The following is a 21,534-nucleotide window of genomic DNA, read 5'->3' on the forward strand; positions in this document are numbered from 1 at the left end:
AAAAGTGTTAATTTAGGAGGCCATGGTTGTATAAATTGCTCCTGTCAGAGCCAGATTATAAGGAGAACAAAACTGTTATCTAGATCTCTCAGTCATCATCCTGAAGACTGTGTGGTGCATAACACTTTTATTTGTTCATACTTGTAATTGAGAATGGTTGCCTGATCAGAGAGAACCCTTACTTACACTCATTTTACAAGTCAATTTTGATCGATCATCACGATCAGATATAACTTCCATGCAGATGCTGTCCTGGTTGTCCCCAATGTTGCACGGCAATGCCACTAACATAAAAGGGCCTCGAACTAACCAGTCACCTTGTGAAATCTACTAGACCTCACTTTGTAATTCAACAGATCAGGCAAGAGAATTATCTGACACCATATTCACTTCAGTACTGTAACACATATGGGCACCTTTCGTAAGGAGCCTAAAGTATTTGCTTTTATTCATCAATATTGCCACAAATATTCACTGCTCTGGTTCTTTCCCATCTTGATTACTGTAACCTTCTTATATTTAGCCTAGACCAAGGATCAGCAACCTTCGGCACTCCAGCTGCTGTGAAACTACAATGCACAATTACTTGGTTGTTCTTGTAACTCACATAGAAGTGAAAAGAGGATTCTGGGAGTTGTAGTTTCAGAACAGCTAGAGTGCTGGAGGTTGCTTTTTCCTGGCCTAGACAAATTTCTACCAATCTCTCTATAAGAATGTATTCCAATTCAAACTCTTTTTGTATGTGTTTTATAATACTCCTACTATTGGCTGAAATAGTATAATCCATCATTAGCTTTGGCCTGTGGTGTTCTCCATTTGTAGTACCTCACTTGCCAAGTGTGCAAGAGCCCTATTTTATATTTTGTATTCTACTGTTTGAGATACTGATTCAAGAGATGTAACTGGTGTATGGAGACTCGTTTTCAGGCAATGCTCCCTAGTAGTGTTGGGCGAGCATGCTCAGCCGAATACTAATTTTACTCGAGCATCGCGATGCTTGGCCGAATACTTATTTTACTCGAGCATCGCGATGCTCGGCAACCTGCGCTAAATAGCTTGCAATTGTTTGGCCGCTGCTGACAGCAACATTATCTGCTCTAAATCTCCTGTGTAATGTGTGCGCAGCCTAAAAATATCTGTGACATCCAGTGTACTTTTTCTGTAGACTGTGTCCACTGCGGACAGTTACATTACCTGCGCTACATCTCCTGTATAACATTTGCGTATCCGAAATATCAGTGACATTCAGTCAAATTTTTTTGCTGCTGGTGGCAGCGACATTACCTGCGCTACATCTCCTGTATGACGTTTGCCCATACAAAATATCAGTGACATTCATTCAGTGTAATTTTTTATTAGACGGTGGTGACAGCGACATTACTTGCGCTATACTTCCTGTATAACGTTTGTGCAACCTAAATATCAGTGACATTAATTCAGTGCAATTTTTTATTAGGCGGGGGTGACAGCATTATTACATGCGCTATACCTCCTGTAAAACGTTTGTGCATCCTAAATATCAGTGACATTCATTCAGTATAATTATTAATTAGCCGGTGGTGACAGCGACATTACTTGCGCTATACCTCCTGTATAACCTTTGTGCAACCTAAATATCAGATTATCAGTGACATTCGTTCAGCGTAATTTTTTATTAGGCAGTGGTGACAGCAACATTACTTGCGCTATACCTCCTGTGTAACGTTTGTGCAACCTAAATATCAGTGACATTCATTCAGTGTAATTTTTTATTAGCCGGTGGTGACAGCGACATTACTTGCGCTTTACCTCCTGTTTAACGTGTGTGCATCCTAAAAATATCTGTGACATTCTGTGTACTTTATTTGCAAATACACTGACAAAACCTGTGCTACTGTACGTGTGACATACTTGCAAGCATATATACCATTTAATATGCGCAAGGTGAGCAGTAAGGGATGGGGAAGTGGCCATGCTGCTGATGGTGCACGCAGAGGCCGTGGCCCTGGGCGCGGTGAAACCGTGCCTGCTGCCAGAGCACAAGAAACACACTCATCCACGATACCTAGCTTCATGTCCCAGTTTGCAGGGTGGCCCAGGACACCACTCTCGAAGTCACACCAGTGCGACCAGGTGGTCGGTTGGATTGCAGCAGATAATGCTTCCAGTCGGTTAAGCACCACCCTGTCTTCCACAAAGTCCAGTCTCAGTAGCCAAGAGTCTGGTCAACAGAATCCTCACCCTGATCCTCCTTCCAACCACCATGGAGAGTCTTGGCAAACAAGTGATCCCACACTCGGATACTCCGAGGAGCTGTTTTCATCGCCATTCCTTAATTTGGGCCTCTCGCCAAGCCCGCTTGAAGAGGGACATGAGGTGATCTTGTGCCCTGATTCCCAAACTCTGGAGCATCCACAGTCAGAAGAAGATGACGGTGGGGAATGGCAATTCGTTTTTTACGAGGTGGATGATGATGATGAGACACAGTTGCCAATAAATCAACCGTAATTAGTGTCTCAAGAGGTTCATGATGAGGATGAGACACAGTTGTCAATAACTGAGGTTGTTGTTTAGGTCCACAAGTCAGGAGGATGACCAGAGTGAGAAAGTCGAAGAGGAGGTGCTGGAAGTCACTGACCCAACCTGGGAAGGTGGCAAGCCGAGCGAGGACAGCAGTACAGAGGGGGAGCAACAGGCTAGAAGAGGCAGTGGGGTGGCAAAAGGGAGAAGGCGGGCCACACCAACCAGGCCCATAACTGTTCCCCGGAGCACCCGCTTGCGGCAATCTCCCTTGCCAAGGGGTAGGTGTTCTGCAGTCTGTCGCTTTTTTGAGGAAAGTGCAGACGATAAAAGAATTGTCATTTGCAACCTGTGCCATACCAAAATGAGCAGGGGTGTGAACACTAGCAACCTCACCACCACCAGCATAATCCGCCACATGGCATCAAAGCACCCTAAGAGGTGGGCCGAACGCCTGGGTCCAGAACCAGTGTCTGCGGGTCAGACCACTGCCTCCTCTTCTCCTGTGTTACATGCTGGCCAATCCCCTGCCCAGATGCCTCCCGCCATGCACCTGGACCTTCGCACCATCAGCTAGTACATCCACTTCTGTGTCCCAGCGCAGCGTACAGATGTCTATACCCCAGACTGGGAGCGAGTCGTACCCTGGGATGGCACAGGTGCTACCGATGCCAAGGATTGCGGGCCCTACTTCCATCAGGGTTTCAACCACTACCTATGTTAGTGGCTGCAACCCTCCCTTCTCCTCCTCTGCCTCCTCCTCCACTTCCACCTCTGAATTATCATCTTGCAGCACCAGTCAGCCATCAGTCAGTAGCTGGAAGCAGTGTAGCACTGCAGTAGGGAAGCGGCAACAGGCCGTGCTTAAACTGATCTGCTTAGGTGACAAACAGCACACCACCGCAGAGCTGTTGCAGGGGATAAGAGACCAGACTGAGCTGTGGCTCTCGCCACTCAACCTACAACCAGGCATGGTTGTGTCTGATAATGGCTGTAACTTGGTGGTGGCTTTGGAGCTCGGCAAGCTCACACACATACCATGCCTAGCCCACGTGTTCAACTTACCAGTGGTTCAGCGGTTTCTCAAAACCTACCCCAATTTGCCTGAGCTACTGGTGAAGGTGCGCCGCGTGTGTGCCCATTTCTGCAAGTAATCAACAGCTTCAGCCGGACTGGCAATGCTGCAGCAGCACTTGCAATTGCCAGCTCACCAACTGTTGTGCGACGTGAGTACGTGCTGGAACTCTATGTTCCACATGTTGGCCAGGCTTTGTGACCAGCAGAGGGCAGTAGTGGAATACCAGCTGCAACATGGTCGTCGCCTTTCCAGTCAGCTTCCGCTCTTCACAAGCGACGAGTGGGCATTGATGTCTGACCTCTGGGAGGTTTAATGCAACTTTGAGGAATCAACACAGATGGTGAGCGGCGATAATGCTATTATCAGCGTAACCATCCCACTTCTGTGTCTACTCAAACGCTCGCTGCTCACAATTAAGGCGGATACTTTGCATGTGGAAGAGGTGGAAATGGGGGAAGACAGTACACAGGGTGATAGCCAGACCACCCTCATTTCGTCTTCTCAGCGCGAATTGGATGATGATGATGATGAGGAGGAGGAGCAAAAGACGGTTGCCTCCGCTACAGAGTGTAGTACCCATGGAAGTTTTATTCAATCTGTTCAGTGTGGATGGGCCGAAGAGGAGGAAGAGGAGATTGAGAGTCAGCCTCCTGATGAGGACAGCAAAGTCTTGTCTGTTGGGACTCTGGCACACATGGCTGACTTTATGTTATGCTGCCTTTCCCGTGACCCTCGCATTGTACGCATTTTGGCCAACACTGATTACTGGTTATTCACCCTTCTCGACCCCTGCTACAAAGAGAACTTCTCATCTCTCATTTCTGTGGTGGAGATGATGAGCAAAATGGTGCAATACCAGAAAGTCCTTGCGGAAAAATTGCTCCAAATATTTCCATCTGACAATGCTGGCTGCAGAGTACGTAGTTCCTTGGCCAACCGAGGAGGGGAGACGAGGGGAACACACAACAGTTCCAACAGGGGCAGGACAACACTCTCCAAGGCCTGGGACAGTTCTATGACACCCCGCCAGCACTCTCAACCTGATGCGTAGCCTAGTGTCACAAGGAGGGAAACATTTTGGAAGATGGTGAAGGAGTACGTAGCAGACCGTGTCAGCGTCCTCAATGATCCCTGTGTGCCTTACAACTATTCGGTGTCCAAGCTGGACACGTAGCATTGGAGGTGCTAGCCTGCCCTACCGCCAGCGTTTTTTCAGAGCGTGTATTTAGTGCTGCTAGGGGTATAATAACTGATAAGCGCATCCGCCTGTCAACTGAAAATGCTGACCGGTTGACTCTTATAAAAATGAACAAGGCCTGGATTTCCCCTAGCCAGAGAAAAGCGGCTGAACATAAAGGCACTCTAAATGTGGTTTTTATGGTGTATTGAAAACACTGTATTCCCATGCACCCCTTCCACCACTAAAAAGGGTATATGTTTCAATTTCCCTTTTCTCGTCCTCCTCCATCATAGCAACATGCTTATTAGGCTGCCCTCGCTCAAATGTTTTAGAGGGTCAGCTCAGCAGCGGGCCCTCACCCCTAATATTTTAGAGGGTCACCATCAGGCCCTCAACCATAATGTTTTAGAAGGTCAGCTAAGCTCAGCAGCAGACCCTCAGCCCTAAATTTTTAGATGGTCAGCTCGGCATCAGACCCTCGCCCACCAAATTTTTTTGATGGTCAGCTCTGCAGCAGGCCCTCGCACACAATTTTTTTTTAGATGTCAGCTTGGCAGTAAGCCCCCGCCTACAACATTTTTTAGATGGTCAGCTCGACAGCAGGCCCTCACCCACAACATTTTTTTCAAGGGTGTGTATGTTGCCCTCCTTTATGTGTAATAAAGGGTGTATTGGAGTGCCGGTTCCTTGTAATTTTTGGCAGCTCTTTCCCTTAGTGCATAGACTTTATGAGTGTAGAAGTCCCACTACCTGAACAATTGTACCACAATGTGAATGAGGCCCTCCTTTATGTGATATACAGGCTGTATCGGAGTGCCTCTTCCTTGTAATTTTTGGCAGCACTTGCACTTTATATACAAGTAAATATACAGGAAAGAATGTTTCCTAACAATTTTTCCTTTAAAATCAATTTTATCTTCAGTTTGGTGCGTATTATTGTCAGTCTGTAAAAGTGGCGTACTACTCGGACAACATCATTCCCAGCAGTGACCTGGGAGTCCAAGATGCAACCAGACATCCTACCCATGCTGTTCCTGAACCATTTCAGTGGTGTTTCCATCAATTTCTGACCATTTCCTATGAACCAGACATCCTCCCCTCTTCAGAGCAGGGGGAGCCTGGTTTAATGCTCGGGTTCTCCCATTGACTTCCATTGTGCTTGGGTGCTCGGTAGAGCACCCGAGCATCCCGAGGTGTTCTACTCGAGCACCCGAGAACCCAAGCATTTTGGTGCTCGACCAACACTACTCCCTAGGAAAAAGTATGCAAATTAGCTCTCCTCTAAAATAAAGAAAACTTTCTCATACCATCCAAACCAGAGACAATAGTTTAATGGTTCTTGCCCCTTATCAGTAAAGATCAGATTACTGGTTAGATGTGGTACCTTAGGTGCAGCTCAGAGAGTACTACCGCTCATTGAAAAGACACAGTGGTGTGCTACAGACAAAGGCCTATTTAACACATTCGTGACGTTGATGACATCCATGAAGGAATAGTGTTTGGCCTATGTGTCCATTTTGTGCCCTCTGTGTGTCATGCATATTCTACAGATACTGCTAGGCTGAAAATTCATTTCCAGAGTAGCCCCTACCAATGGTCAGTGAAAACCACAGACCAAACATGTATGGCACCCATGTTTCATCCATGGTTTTCACAAACCCATGGACTATAATGTGTGTGAGGGATTTGTAATCTCAGACAAAATAGGGCATGCTTCTGTGGTTTCACCATGCACCCACGCTCTATGGACAAACCCTGATGTATGAATACACACATTAAAGTGAATCTGTCACCAGCCACCTCCCTATCCAGCTATTTGCATAGACACATAGCTATGTTTCACCTGATTAAAACACTGTTAATCTTTTGTTGATCTGAGGCTTGAAGCTCCGTTCCCGAGTTGTGATAAATTTAGGCCTTTGGTCCAATGAGGGCATTGCCATTGCTCTTGTTGCACCCAAGCTCCACTCCTTTCTTGAACAGCCCCTCCCTGGCTGCTTTGATTGACAGGGTCAGGCAGTGACAAAGCAACGGGATAAGGTCTGGCCACAGAAAGGAACGGAGTTTGGGTGCAAGAGCAAAGGTGACACCCTTGCTGTACCGAATGCCTAAATTGCATATTAAGAAAAAGTATCATAACTCGGGAACGGAGGCTCAGATCAAAAAAGAAAAAACTGTGTTTTCATCAGGTGAACCACAGCTATGTGTCTATGAAAACAATATGATAGGGAGGCTGCTGGTGACAGATTCAGGTTCAAGTCAATGGATGCGTGCCTGATCAGTGGAGACCACAGACAGTACATGTCTGCGATTCACCGAAGTGTGAAAGAAACCTATTCTATTTTCAGTGCTTTGTTGATACACTGCTTGTTTTTTTGTTTTAAACCGTTAGAATTTAACAAATGTTTAGTAGCAGAAACGCTTCACCTTGTTTGCTGGTATCCACAGTGGTGGTGGTGGTGGTCGTCGTAGGAGTGTTTTCTGTTGGGCACGGGCATGAGCCTTGGCATCTGACAGTCAGCTGTTTGCTGCTAAGGCATGCCTGCTGCTCCAGTTTACACTAATAAAAGAGAGAAGTCATGATCAGAGGGTTGCAATGCCAGTCCCTGCAGAGAAATGTGTGAACATGCCGGCAGCTATTTCAAACAACCGGACTTGCTTTTGAACCAGTAATTGGAAATACACATTTCAATACCATTCCCAGAAGGTCCAGACTGTACAGTACCATCACTCCACTGCTGACAATTGTAGTTATGTAGAGAAAGAACCTACAAGGACCAGTATGTTTGGCAGTAAATGAATTCTAAGCTATTAGTTGCAAGCAACAATGCTATATGAATATTTTAATGGTGGCAATAATCGTTGACATATTTAGCATGCATAATGATTTGTGAAAAATGTTGCCATGGCATTGCATTCATTTAGAATGCTTAGGAATAGGGATATCACCTTAATAATTTGCACCCAGGTATATATTTTCTGTGTATATTAAGGGACTTCCCCCATCATAGCATGTATCGCCTATTAATAGGATAAGCTATAAATGCTGATCTGAGGAGGGTCTATTCATGGTTGGGAGCAAATGTATAGTCATATCTGTCTGTATATCGATAGATTATAATGGAGAGTGGCCAAACACGTGTTTCTACCTCTTCACGTTGAACTGGAGGAGGGTACCTCATTCTCTGAACCCCACTAATATATATGGTGGGTGAACCCCTGCATGCTGTCTAAATGCCTTTTCCAAGCATAACTAAAACATATGAAGAACTTGCACACCTGTATTAAATAAGCAAGGTAACAAGGTCATTTAAAGGGGATGTGCAAGAATGAGGGGGTTTTGGCAACCCCCACCCCACCCCACACACACACACTACTTACCTGCTTCCTGGCACTGGCTCCCCACTCCTTCTCCTCCAGGGCTGCGATGCTCCGCTGGGCTGCCTCAGTGTCAACATCCGGTTTGACATTGCCACAGCCAATCACTGACTGTTACAGCATAACAAGTGGTCACATGACTTAAAGGGATCTAGTCTCCGCCAGATATGCCCAGCGGAGCATTGCAGGCCTAGATGTGCTTTGCAGCGCTGGGGTCCTGGCATCGAATACGACCAAGAGCAACATCTTCATGGGGTTTGTATGTTCTCCCAGTGTTTGTGTGGGGGTACTCCGGTTTCCTTCCACGCTCCAAAGACATACTGATAGGGAAATTAGATTGTGAGCTCCACTGGGGACAGAGTGATGCTAATGTCTGTAAAGCGCTGGGGAATATGTTAGTGTTATATATGAGTAAAATAACTAAAATAATCTTTCCGGCCAAGTGGGGGGGGGGTTCCAAACCTCCCTCCCCAATTCTTGCGCAACCCCTTCAAGCAAGCACATATTCTAATTAAGACAAGTGTATGATATTAAAAGCACAGATAAAAATGAAAATAATAAATGGAAGTTCCGGGTCTGTCAGATAACTGAATCGAACAGAACCCACTGACTATAATTGATCTATTCAGTTTAGTTCAGTTTACAGGAAAAAAAAGTCTTGCATGCAAGACTTTTTTGGCTGCTGGGTTTGACGGAATCTGTGCCTGAACAGAGCCTCTGACTCAGATGTGAACTTAGGCTAACCAAGAAAGATAATACAGCATTTTGTGCATCTCAAATGTATTACTTGTTCAGTGTTCAGAGTTTTATATGAGTGGGACCTTTATCAAGACTAACATTCCCATACACCAGTCTTGATCACCTGCCTGCCAGGAGACTTTTATAAAACCAGATGGCTCTAAAAAATCAGGCACCTCTCTCGCCCTCCATGTGCCAGAAACTTAAATCTTAGCCCTTAGCTAGCGTAGACATGAGCTATAACTCATACCAGTTCCTGGCGTAAGTTATAGCAAATTCGGTGGACCACAGAGGATCCCTCCTGCTAGGCCCTGAGCACTTTTCTTACCACTTTCAAAAAGTGTTGAAAAGCTCAAAATGTAGCAAATTATGGCTCATATATAGCATGTGCCATCATTTGCGACTTTTTAATGCCACAAAAGTGGCATTAAAGAGGTTTTCCTGGATTTTAATATTGATTACCTATCCTCAGGATAGGTCATCAGTATCAGATCAGCGGGGTCCGACACCTGGCACCCTTACTGATCAGCTGGTTGAAGAGAATGCCGCGCGCCGTCTCCTCAAACAGCTGATTGGCGGGGGTGCCGGGTGTTGGACCCCCGCCTATCTGATATTGATGACCTATCAGGTCATTAATATAAAAATTCCAAAAAGCCCCTTTAAAGCCTTAATAAATTACCTCCAATGTGTGTATGCTCATAACAGCAATAATCAAAATTTTTTTGCATGTGGCATGATTAATGTGCAACCAGTTATATATGTTATACACTTTTCTAATTCTTATGCTACCTCAAGATGATACACTTATACAACACACACATATTTTTCATCAAAAATGAAGGCAGTCTTTAGTTTTTACATTCTTTTAGCCATGACCCTTTGTCTAGACACTTTTCTAAACTATCAGGGTAGGACTAAAAATGTCTCTTTTTGTACAAATTGTTTCATTGTTCTTAATTCAACAGTAAACTTCTACAACCTACATGACCTGCCAAGTTAATACCCTATGGAGCAAAGGTCCCATATGACCTTTATTTATTAATTGATTCAGTACTAGCTATTATGGAGACTTCATCCCTTTAGAAATGCAATTACTCCTCACCACAGAGCTGTATGTGTGTCCATCAGAACCACAGACGGACGCTGGCTGAGTTACATGGCATGGTTTGCAGAGGTTATCTTTGTTCCCATGCAGTTTAATGTTGGGCTGTTTAATTCTGAAGAAGAAAATTAAAACAGAAAGCCAAAATTAAATGTCTATTATACACAGAAAATACAGCTTGAAATTAAGAGAATTTATATTAATGACCTATCCTCATGATAGGCCATCAATATCAGATCAATGAGTCTCCAATAGCCTGTACCACCTCCGTTCAACTGTTCACGATTAGCTCCAACCCCAGAACTACAAAACTTCCTCCACTGTGTAGTGGATAGAGCTGGTTACTGCAGTGTTGCTCCTATTGAAGTGAATAGGAATAGCTCTGCAGTAACTAGCTCCAGCCACTACGTAATGGATGGAGTTCTGTATTTATCGCACCTACAGTGCCTTGAAAAAGTGTTCATACATGCATTTAATTATAAATAAAAATTTAGCACAGCCACTAAGTTACTCAATAAAATGTATCTGTATTGCACCACCTGCTGTTTGTTTCTTTTCTTATTTCTTTGTCCTGCTCGCTGAGATGGCCGCACAAGCTCAGCTTCATCCTACAACTACCTCCTGAGCTGTGATAGGCAGAGCATGGACACGCCCCTTTAGCGGCAGCAGAAGAGACACTCCCCTTGAGCTGCCAGCTTGATATAAATCAATGACGGAGGAAATATCTGGATCCATGTGAGGTACAGGGCTGGATATAACTTTGTTAGATAGAGATTGTCGTGTACTATAAGATGTTTGATTTTAATTTTTTTACATTAGTCATGGGATAACCCCTTCAAATGTATTTTATTAGGATTTTATGTGATAGACCAACACAAAGTAGCAAGTATATGTGAATAAAAAAAGAAAATGTAGTTTTCAAACTTACAGATGCAAGTCATTTGGGATATGTCTCTACCAGCTTTGCACATCTAGAGGCTGACATTTTTGCCCATTCTTCTTTGCAAAATAGCTCAAGCTCAGTCAGATTGGATGGAGAGTGTCTGTGAACTGCAATTTGCAAGCCTTGCCACAGATTCTCAATGGGATTTAGGTCTGGACTTTGACTGGGCCATTCTAAAACATGAATATCCTTTGATCTAAACCAGTCCATTGTAGCTCTGGCTTTATGTTGAAGGTCTTTGTCCTGTTGGAGGAGAACCTCTGCCCTCTAACAGGTTTTCCTCCAGGACTGTCCTGTATTTAGTTCCATCCATCTTCTAATTAACTGTGTCTAGCTTCCATGTCCCTGATGAAGAAAAGCATCCCCACAGCATGATGCTGCCACCACCATGTTTCACAGTGGGGATGGTGTGTTTAGGGTGATGTGCAGTGTTAGTTTTTGCCAACATAGGGGGTCATTTATCAAACTGGATTAAAGTAGAACTGGCTTAGTTATCAATAGCAACCAATTAGATTCCTGATTTCATTTTCCAAAGGAGCTGTCCAAAATGAAAGGTGGAATCTGATTGGTTGCTATGGGCAACTAAGCCAATTCTACTTTACACCAGTTTGATTAATGACCCCATAGTGTGTTGCATTTAGGCCAAAAAGTTCAACTTTGGTCTGTCCACATGTTTGAGCTCCCTTACATGGCTTGCAAATTGCAAACAGGACTTCTTATGGCTTGCTTTCAAAAATGACTTTTTTCTTTCCACTCTTCTATAAAGGTCAGATTTGTGGACTAAATGACTAATAGTTGTACTGTGGACAGATTCTACTACCTGAGCTGTGGATCTCTGCAGCTCCTCAAGAGTGACCATGGGCCTCTTGGCTGTTTCTCTAATTAGTGATATCCTCGCCTGGGCTGTCAGTTTAGGTGGGAGGCCATGTCTTGGTAGGTTTTCAGTTGTGCCATACTCCTTCCATTTTTGGATGATGGACTAATCAATGTTCCGTGAGATGTTCAGAGCTTTGGAAATTTTTCAGTATATGCTTTATATTTCTCCACAACTTTATGCCTGACCTGTCTGGTGTGTTCCTTGGTGTTCATGATGCTGTTTGATCTCTAATGCTCTTTAGCAAACCTCTGAGGCCTTCACAGAAAAGCTGTAGCTATACTGAGAATATAGGTGGACTCTATTTACTAATTAGGTAACTTCTTAAGGCAACTGGTCACACTGGATTTTTTTTAGGGGTATCAGAGTACAGGGGACTGAATACAAATGCACGCCTCATTTTCCAGATTTTTATTTATTAAACATTTTGAAAACCATGTATAATTTTTTTCACTTCCCACATACAGTATTTGCTACTCTGTGTTGGTCTATCACATAAAATCCCAATAAAATACATTTAGGTCTGTGGACATATTCCCTTTAAGGCTATTAATTGTAAAAATTAATATGTTTTAACTTTTCGAATATTAAAGGACAATTAAGCCTTGACAATTAAACCCACGAAAAGTATTAATGAAATATTCTTGCAACATACATACAATAAAAAGATTGCACCATTTTTTATGTATATTAAGTGGATCAACCTGCTCAGTAGTTTCCCTGATCCCATCCTCCTGTCAGTGCCAGCATAATGATTTCATACTAAAATGGCCCAGACACCTTTCAATCATTCATCCCTACTTCTCAATTCATAAAAATATATCACCATATCTCTCTTTAGACAGTGGAGAAGGAAATTGGGGGAGGGCACTGCATACTATAGTGCCATTTAATACTAAAATCACTGGGGCTGTGTGTGAAGAGGTTAACAAGAGCTGATTGCAATGCACACCTAACATGTGAGGAGCTACTACCCACCCACAGAAAGAGAAGAGACTAGTTCTCAAGATAAAAGTTAAAAAAAAATGAGGAAAAAGTGAAAATTACACTGGAGGAGAGGAACTTTCTTTGCATTGATATAGTTAAAATAATGGTGTGCATTACTTCAGAAATCTGGGAATTCTAGTTTGCAGATACATTAGGATGTACACTGCCGGAATTTGGGCCATATAAGAATTTATATTAACTTCCAATAAATTAATTCATGGATAACAAAAACTGCTGCCCCACTTCAAATCCATTGACTCTGGGCAGTAGATCCCTGTTTATACAGCAGGATCTGCTGCCCAGAAACGATAATTGAGGTGTCTGCGCCAAACACCATTTCATCTTGCTGATTCATCGGGTGCACTGCGACACCTTTACATGGGCTGATTATCTGGAACAAGCGTTCTCAATAATCAGCCCGAAAATTGGGCTGTGTAAGTCCAGCATAATACCCATTCTGCAGTCGTTAAGTGTTAACTGGAACAGTTTTAGGCCAATAATAAGATCTAGCTGTCAGAATTCAGAATGCTACGTAGCAGGTCTCATTAAAGTGGACTTTAAAGAGGACCGTCACTCCTCACATTTTAGTAAATACATGCATTTCCCATAATATAACAATTCTGAGCATCTTTTCTTATAACTCTGCTTTGTACTGTACCTCTGTAATTCCTACTGTAATTTATGGATAAATTAACAACTGGGTGTTACTAGTCGGGAGTGTGTCCATCACACTGCTCCATCAGTGCTACCAGTGTCAGTCTGTGAAAGGACATACACTTTTGGAGATGGGTATGGTAACACCCAGCTGTCACTATTAACTCATTTCCATGAGGGAATGGCATGAACACAAGAGTTATAATAACAGATGCTGCAAAATTGTTATTTCATAAGGAATAAGTATTTACTAAAATTGACAGGACAGAAGTGCTAACAGGTCTTCTTCATGTAAACAGCTACTAACCCCCTCCATATATAGTTATGGTTAGCAGGGGTGGATTGGCCATAGAACCTACAGGGAATCTTCCCAGTGGGCGAATGCCCAGAGAGCCACTCAAGTCCTCTTGATGGCCGCATGCCAGGTATATAATGACCTGATGCCATAGGTGCCCTCCTGAATTCAATTGTATTACCATCCTCATAATGGTGATACAGTTGAATACTGTGGTTGGGGTGGCAGGATTTTGTGCTGCCCTGTGGTATTTGGTTCTGCTGGGGCAGTATTCTCTGATGCACTATGGTATTGCAGGCCTCGCCCAATTATGTTGTCCCTGACTATTTGTTTTGGCCTATCTTCTGTCAATTTGGACCTACATACAACATGGGGCCACTTGTATGTTTTTTTTCCAGGGCCAGCTTAAGTTCCCAATCTGCCCCGATGGTTAGCCACTTTCATTTGCAGGAGAGCGGTCAGAGACCTGTTTCTCATGATAGGTGCTGATTTCAGAGGTAGATACCCACCAATGATGTATCTATGAAGGCAAAAGACCTCAGCTCCTGAGTAAGTAAAATATGATGTGAAATATTAGACATGCTGATTTGTATAGCTCAGATGGCTTTTACTGATTTCCTGGTTTCATTAGTGTAGTAAGTAAAGGCTAATCAGCCAACAATACTTTCCAGTCAATTTTGGGAAATATTCTTGTAATGAGTACTCATGCCTGAAAAAAATACCTACTTTAAATATTGGAAGTCCACGTATGAACTTTTGTATGTATGAACATGTTTGAACTCTTTTATACTCACCTGTGTTCCAACTTCTTCCGACTTATACACATAGCTTTCTGATATCCATGGGCTATGCAAACCTTATGTCGACTGCATTTCACTTTCTGGCAAGGGTCCTTTGTGGTGTCCAGTCCTTGAATGAGGAGAAAAGTAATGCTAATGGCATAAAAGTAATATCAATAAATGGCTTCATAAATATTAATGTAGAATAATCCCTTCTTAAAAGAATAAATCAGCAAGTTCTTACTAAAATATGGGATCAACTAACGTAAATCCCAAGATAACCTCCACCTATATAAATTACACAATACAGTATATATTTAATACATTTATATGTATATTTAAAGAAATTTCAGAAAAGATATAAAATATAAGGGCTTTATTGGATCTCATCATTGCACTGAAGTAATAACTTTTACATGTCCCCAAGAGACTAAAGATTGTTCTAAAAGTGCAGCTAAATTGATAATTTTCTTCAAAAAGCTAATCTTGGCTAACCCCCAAAAAGGTATACATAAAGAAAATATATCACGAGTCTCATTTTAGTTTAATTAAATAAATGTAAGCATGTAGAATATATATAATGTGGATAACTCTTTTCCTTGCAGGGTGGCACTTCAGTAGCTAAAGAGGTATGAAAGATGTCCTTACTACTAATGGCTGTATCTCAGGTTGTATTGCAGCTAGACATATGAGCCAGAATATTTAAAACAAGACCAGGATTGTGTTTCTAGATACATTCCGAGATACTGTACAGCCAGGTAAAGTGTGAGAAAGCATATACCTGCAGCTCTCACGTCCAACCCAGTTTCTTTTCCAAATGTGCTAGTTCTGGCTGTAGAACAGCTAGCATGACAATACTGGTCCTGTTTAAATGCTTAGATTCCCAACTTTAAAACTATATATCATATTTCTATGTGCTATACAGCCTAGACAGAACTGGTTGAAGTAGCCACAACCTTCAGCTGGCTATGATCTCAGACAGTGTAGAGGAAAGGTGAAGCCAGTTGAGGATCTGCTGAGAGGCAGCAGGGAGAGGAATAAAGTCATAGATCCTCCTCTTCTTCTGTAACTGCACATCACAGCAGGGGGAAGTGTAGCATCGACTTCTCTGCATGTTATCCCACTCCCCACATATCAATCAGAGAGCATACTTGCTCTGCTATTATTACATATGGGGGTCTTTTTTCAGAAATGAGTGAGAAGATGAGCACTTGCTCATCTATCTATTCTTCTGCGAATAATAGGGCTATTTATCGATGTCAGGACCTAGACCTTTACCAGTATCTGGATCATAGTGTTACACAGCTAAGCAACAAAATATATATATATTTTACACTATCCCTATCCTGTCCACAATAAAGCACCTGCAGTACGCCTGTCAGAAAGCAAACTTAGTTAACACATTATATTAGATTTAGGAATTTAGCATTACAGGTATTTAGGATTACAGTTTGTATGGGGGATGAAAGATTATATACCAATATAATTCCCAATATTTGCATGCAACAATTGATGTTGATGTATACACTTGTGGTACATATAAGCTTTCACACCTCTGCCTGGATGTGAGTTTTATGCACAGGGGCAGATTTGTCATTAAGTTACACCATAAAACTGTTGTGAAAAAACCTTTTTCAACATCACTTGCACAAAAAGGTTTCCTAAAAAGAGGGCATAGAGAGGGAGGGGAGACAGCAACGCCAGCAGCCCATCATCTTTGACGTAAAAGAACACTGAAGTCTACGCTAGCCAGGGACTGGCATAGATATCAGTATAAGTGCACAGACTGCCTGATGCTGTGCCTAATTTATGATGAGGCATACACCTCATGGTGATCATGGACTGACTGTCACAGTCTGTCAAGGCAACCGCAGTTATTAGTTATTTTTCTGCTTCCAGGAAATATATATCGATTTGCGATGGGCACACTCTTTTAAGTGTGTAACTCCTGTAGTTTATAGGTTGTTATTTTTTTTAATTTCCAGATTAAAATTAGAATTTTGGTCTTTCCAGTTCTGGAGATTTTAAAGGGATTGGTCAGTTTACATGACTAGCTGCACATGTGCACTGTCTGTCCCCGGTATTAGCGAATGGAGGCCACTGATGGATGGGATCTTCCATCAGCTGCCATGTTCCCAGCGCAGTGATGGCATGCAGGTCAGGAGACTTGTGTAAAAATCTGTGCCGATACTTTAATAATGCTTATTAGTAGCTGCGTGCATATGTGCAGCATGTCATGTAAACTGACCAACCTATTTAAGATTTTTAAGTTAGGTGCATGCAGATACTGGGCCTAAGTGGAAAAAAAAAGTGCATAAACTCAGAAGATGCAAAACTTTTGTTTTTAGGAAGTGTGGTGTGTAAAACATTCTGCTTGGGTCACACTTTTAACCACTCTTATCAACTTCTATGCAATTTTGGGAAAAGTTACACATTCTCGTAAAACTACATACAGATAAATGCCTGTGTATGGAAAGTGTTGAATTTTGACAATGTGCCAGATGTCTGCTATCAGAAATATATAGCTATGGGAGGTTAATATGATTTGTAATTTAGGTTTTATTTGTACATGTCAAAAGTGCAAAAATTGTCCTGGCTGCCAAAGGGGCAAAATAGTAGTGAACTATCTTATTGTTTTTAGAAACTTCCCTGGGGCAGCCATTTTGAAGACACAAACATCCTTCTATCATTGTGGGTATAGACAGTTCAGCTCGGTTTGGATGATTTACAGTGGCGGTAATAAATGAACAGAAAACTATCAGTACATTAATGCAGTCTCCCAGAAGAGATGCACTACCCTTATCTTAGACACAAGGAAGGCACAGAAGAGCTACATACAGAACATTTTCTAAGTGTATAATGCCATTATACTGCCATCTCGGGACTTTCAGCAGTACAATAATGCTGACATCGGTCACAAAATCCCCTACAGTCTAAAACTAATGAAATTACTCTGCTGATTGCATCCCAGTCTACACAACAAAGCTGGAAACTGAGCTGTAATAAACAGGATATCTCAGCTTATTTTGTGTGCTCTGATGGCCAGGGTAAGAAATATATTTCAGGATTTCAGCAATGGTATGAAAATATTTCTGAAATTGATCTAATTACCAGTGTCAATTTTAGGCTAGGGCCACACAGCTACATGTGTCGCACGACTTCTTGTCGCAGAAAAATTGCACAATGTTTTTTATAGTCATACGACCAAGTTGGATTTCTCTGCGACTGTCATGTCTGAGTCGCAGCATGTAACATGTCACAGTGCGACAACATTAACTAGCATTATAAATAATGCCGTTCAACATTAGTGTGACATGTCGCAATGTAGTTGTACACTTTTTATTGTGCAACTTATTTTTGGCCTTGCCTTAAAGTGGTCATTTCATAAAAATGTGTAAAGCCACTCAACAAGCAGCTTAAGGGTCCATTCACACGTCCGTAATTTGGGTCCGCATTCGTTCCGCAATTTGCGGACCCATTCACTTTCAATGGGGCTGGAACGGATGCGAATCCGCATTTTCGTGATTCGCAGCCGCATTTTCGAGATCCGTATCCGTTTTTTCAGGATCCGCAATTCCGTTCCTGAAAAAAATACAACATGTCCTATTCTTGTCCACAATTGCGGACCAGAAAAGGCATTTTCTATTATAGTGTCTGTGATGTGCAGTCCGCAAATTGCGGATCGCATATTGCAGGTGTCCGTGTTTTGCGGATCCGCAATTTGTAGATCCGCAAAACACTTACGGACGTGTGAATGGACCCTAAATATAACATTGGACTAAATGTGAAGAGAACTTTACAACAACAATAAATGCAAGCAGATTTACTTTTATTAAATCATTGTATACACAGAATCTTGTCAGTAATTCTCTAAAACAGGCTGATCCAAAATAAACTGAACGTGGAGAAGGCTCCCAGAGCTTTGTTTGTTTGGTGCGGGCTCAGCAATTGAATGCAGTTTACTTAGGCTCCATTCACACGTCCGTGGTGTGTTGCGGACCCGCAACACACCCGCCCGGCACCCCTATAGAAATGCCTATTCTTGTCCGCAGCTGCGAACAAAAATAGGACATGTTCTATCTTTTGCGGAGCTGCGCACCCGAAGATCGGGGCCGCGCTCAGCAAATGCGGATGCGGAGAGCACACTGTCCGCATCAATTCCGTCCCCATAGAGAATGAATGGGTCCACACCCATTCCGCAAAATTGCGGAACGGATGCGGACCCATTTGCAGACGTGTGAATGGAGCCTTAGGCCCACCATCTCTCTGTGCTACAAATCTTTCTCTGGGCCAGCACCATTCATTTTCTGTATTGATAATTAGCTTTTTTATATATATATATATATATATATATATATATATATATATATATATAATGCCTATCTTTTATATTCCCTTCTATAACTGAATATGTTTTGCTTTATCTATTCTTTTCTGTGAAGGCTAAAATTAGGTGGATAATACTGAACTGTAATAAATAATATAAATTATTACAAGGGGATGTGCTTCCAACCAGGAGAAAACTGTATGGGAATGAACGATCCTATTAGCGATCATTTGTCCCCTTTTTAAAGATAATTGACCCATCAAAATGAGGACAATAGGCGCCGACTTATATGCTGTTGTAGTTGATTGATGCTTGTTTCCGAACAGAATATCTGGCCTAACAGTAATCCTTAGGTTGCTCAACTAATATATCTACAGTTATAAGCTTAAATACTGCTTTCCTTGCGATTCTCTGCTTGTGGAAAGGTATGTCATGCTGTAAATTACTCTGGTTATCTGTATCTCAATCTGCAGCCATGTTTTTAATGGAAAATTGAAATCCACGGGGACTTAAAGTATCCATACATCTTCCAGTTGAGAATCAACAAGCTTTCATAGAAAAGCGAATTGAAGACAGGGCACCTGGTAGTATTTATGAGTATTGGGTATTGCAAGCGTTAGTACCCACTATATTTACTTACAATAAAGCCTGCAATAGTAAAACATTGATGTTACCTTCATCTCCTGGTTGGTTGTCTTCCCAACTCTTGATGTAGTCATCCTGTGAGAAAGAACATGATACAGAAAAGAATTCAGTGATTTCAAATGAATTATCATAGATCATTGGAAGGTAACTTGTGACACAGGCTACAATCCATCTTTTCACGAAGCATGGGCAAGCTGTAATAATTATCTCTCCTCCCGCTCTCTATAGAATCTATGTAGGAACCTTGTTGATGTATAGGTGTTATTAGGCTGCAGTATACATGGGGTATGTAGCAACAGAGTATATGTGGGGCATTAGGTCGCATTGTGAATGACTGCACAATTTGGACCCTATGAAGACATAGGTCGGCACTGTACATAGGTGTGGACTGTATATAGGTAGCATGTGTCTGATACTGTATTTGGGAGCTTTATGGCTAGCACTGCACACAGAAGCAGACATGCTGTGGCTGTCATTTTATTTGCATTCTTTAGCTGGCACTATCAGGGGAGCAATAAAAGCATCCGAAAGGCAGGACACAAAAATGAGCTCCAGCATGTTGTAGGCTTGTATTTGGCCATTTCCATCATGGAGAGGATAGAATATGTGCAACCAACTCTTGTCTCGTGAATCCATCTCTTGGATGGAATCAATACCCCCATAACTATTTGGACTATGATATCATTTCAATATATCATCACATCATTCGACACGAGGAATGAAATATACTAAAGTCACAAACCTTAATGGCTCCCTTGGAGCACAGTACTGCACTAGGTTCGTAAATGACATATTAAACAAACAGTCCAGTGACTTCAATCAATGATGCAGTTTTGTAGACTACACACAATCATCTTAACCTATTGCCTCCCTGCTAACTAGCTCATGCAAACCTCAATTGCAACCTCTAGGCAAGTATTATAAGCTACAGAACGGTAAAAACACAATGTAAATTATATTACCCGCAGGTTAAGAGACATGCTCCCAAACATCTTTATTCCCATAAGAATGTTAATGGTACTCTTGATTTCTGTGAACCATTATCTGGGGCTGAGGTAATTGTGCTGATCTACAAACGTTGCAATGAAGTTCCCGTTCTGGTAAATTATTTCAGTCTGTTGGCTGACCTGCCCCAAAGCATCCATAACATACATAAATCATAACTGAGTAGAACAGAGTGCTTCTGACATTCAGCATTTCTATTTAGCAGATACAGCAAGATTTCTTCTGGTGCCCGGGCACATTAGTTTTTATTTTCTTTATAAAGCTATGACTAACTGCTCAGGGCTTATACAGAACAAGTCAGTACAGAATAATTTGACGTGCACAGTACATATAGAAGAGATAGCTGACCCTCCAGTGCCTAGCTGTTCTCTACTCCACTACTTTACTGAATCGTTACAGTTGAGGTCTTCACCAGCTTGCACTTGTCATTTTTAAGAAATAAGAAATGTAGAAAGTTCTTGCAGATATCATTGAACAATGCAAGAATTCAATCTTTTTAAATGAATGCCCTATAAAATGCAACACACCATAATGTGGAGAGCTAACATTTACAGTTCAAAATCAATAAAATGAAAAGAAAAAAATACTGTACCATATAAAATTTTAGGGATCTTAATCTTGTATAACCTGGTAGTGACCTACCTACTGCAGGTGGCTCTATGAGAAGTCATCAAGGAAAATAAAGCAGAGCCTTTGTAGCTAAAGGCTCATGGGCCCTGATGCAAGGGTTCAGCTCGGGTCCCCCCTTCCTTCAGTGCTTTGTGGCCAGGAGCAGGGAAGCATATAGCTTTCATGCTGCCTAAAGCAAAAATTGAAACAGCACCCCCCATGCCAATTTTTGGACTAACCCCTTCTCTCCAGCCAGAGGTGTAACTTGACCAGCATGCACTTTCTATAATACCAATGTCTTCTTGCAGCACAAGGGCCTTTGGACCCCCTCAGGCTCCTGGGCCCGGTAGCCACTGCTACTTCTGCACCCCCTATAGCTATGCCCCTGTTTGTAGGTACTTGGATTATCCACATATTGTCTCCACTATAGTACAAACCTAT

The 21,534-nt window shown here is 42.2% G+C and overlaps 1 protein-coding gene across 3 annotated transcripts in view; it reads right to left on the minus strand.

Annotated features, from left to right (window-relative positions):
- Positions 1–21,534, minus strand: part of SPOCK2 (SPARC (osteonectin), cwcv and kazal like domains proteoglycan 2) — a 171,364-nt gene that overhangs the window by 23,426 nt on the left and 126,404 nt on the right. For all 3 annotated transcript variants that reach the window (XM_040437164.1, XM_040437163.1, XM_040437162.1), the window contains 4 exons: positions 19,509–19,554; positions 14,523–14,637; positions 9,976–10,090; positions 7,185–7,317 (listed from right to left, as the gene is read on the minus strand). In XM_040437164.1, the coding sequence (XP_040293098.1) occupies positions 7,185–7,317; positions 9,976–10,090; positions 14,523–14,637; positions 19,509–19,554 (409 nt within the window). The remainder of the gene's footprint in view (positions 1–7,184; positions 7,318–9,975; positions 10,091–14,522; positions 14,638–19,508; positions 19,555–21,534) is intronic.

The sequence above is a fragment of the Bufo bufo genome, chromosome 6, assembly GCF_905171765.1.
Source record: "Bufo bufo chromosome 6, aBufBuf1.1, whole genome shotgun sequence".
NCBI classification, from domain to species: Eukaryota; Metazoa; Chordata; class Amphibia; order Anura; family Bufonidae; genus Bufo; species Bufo bufo.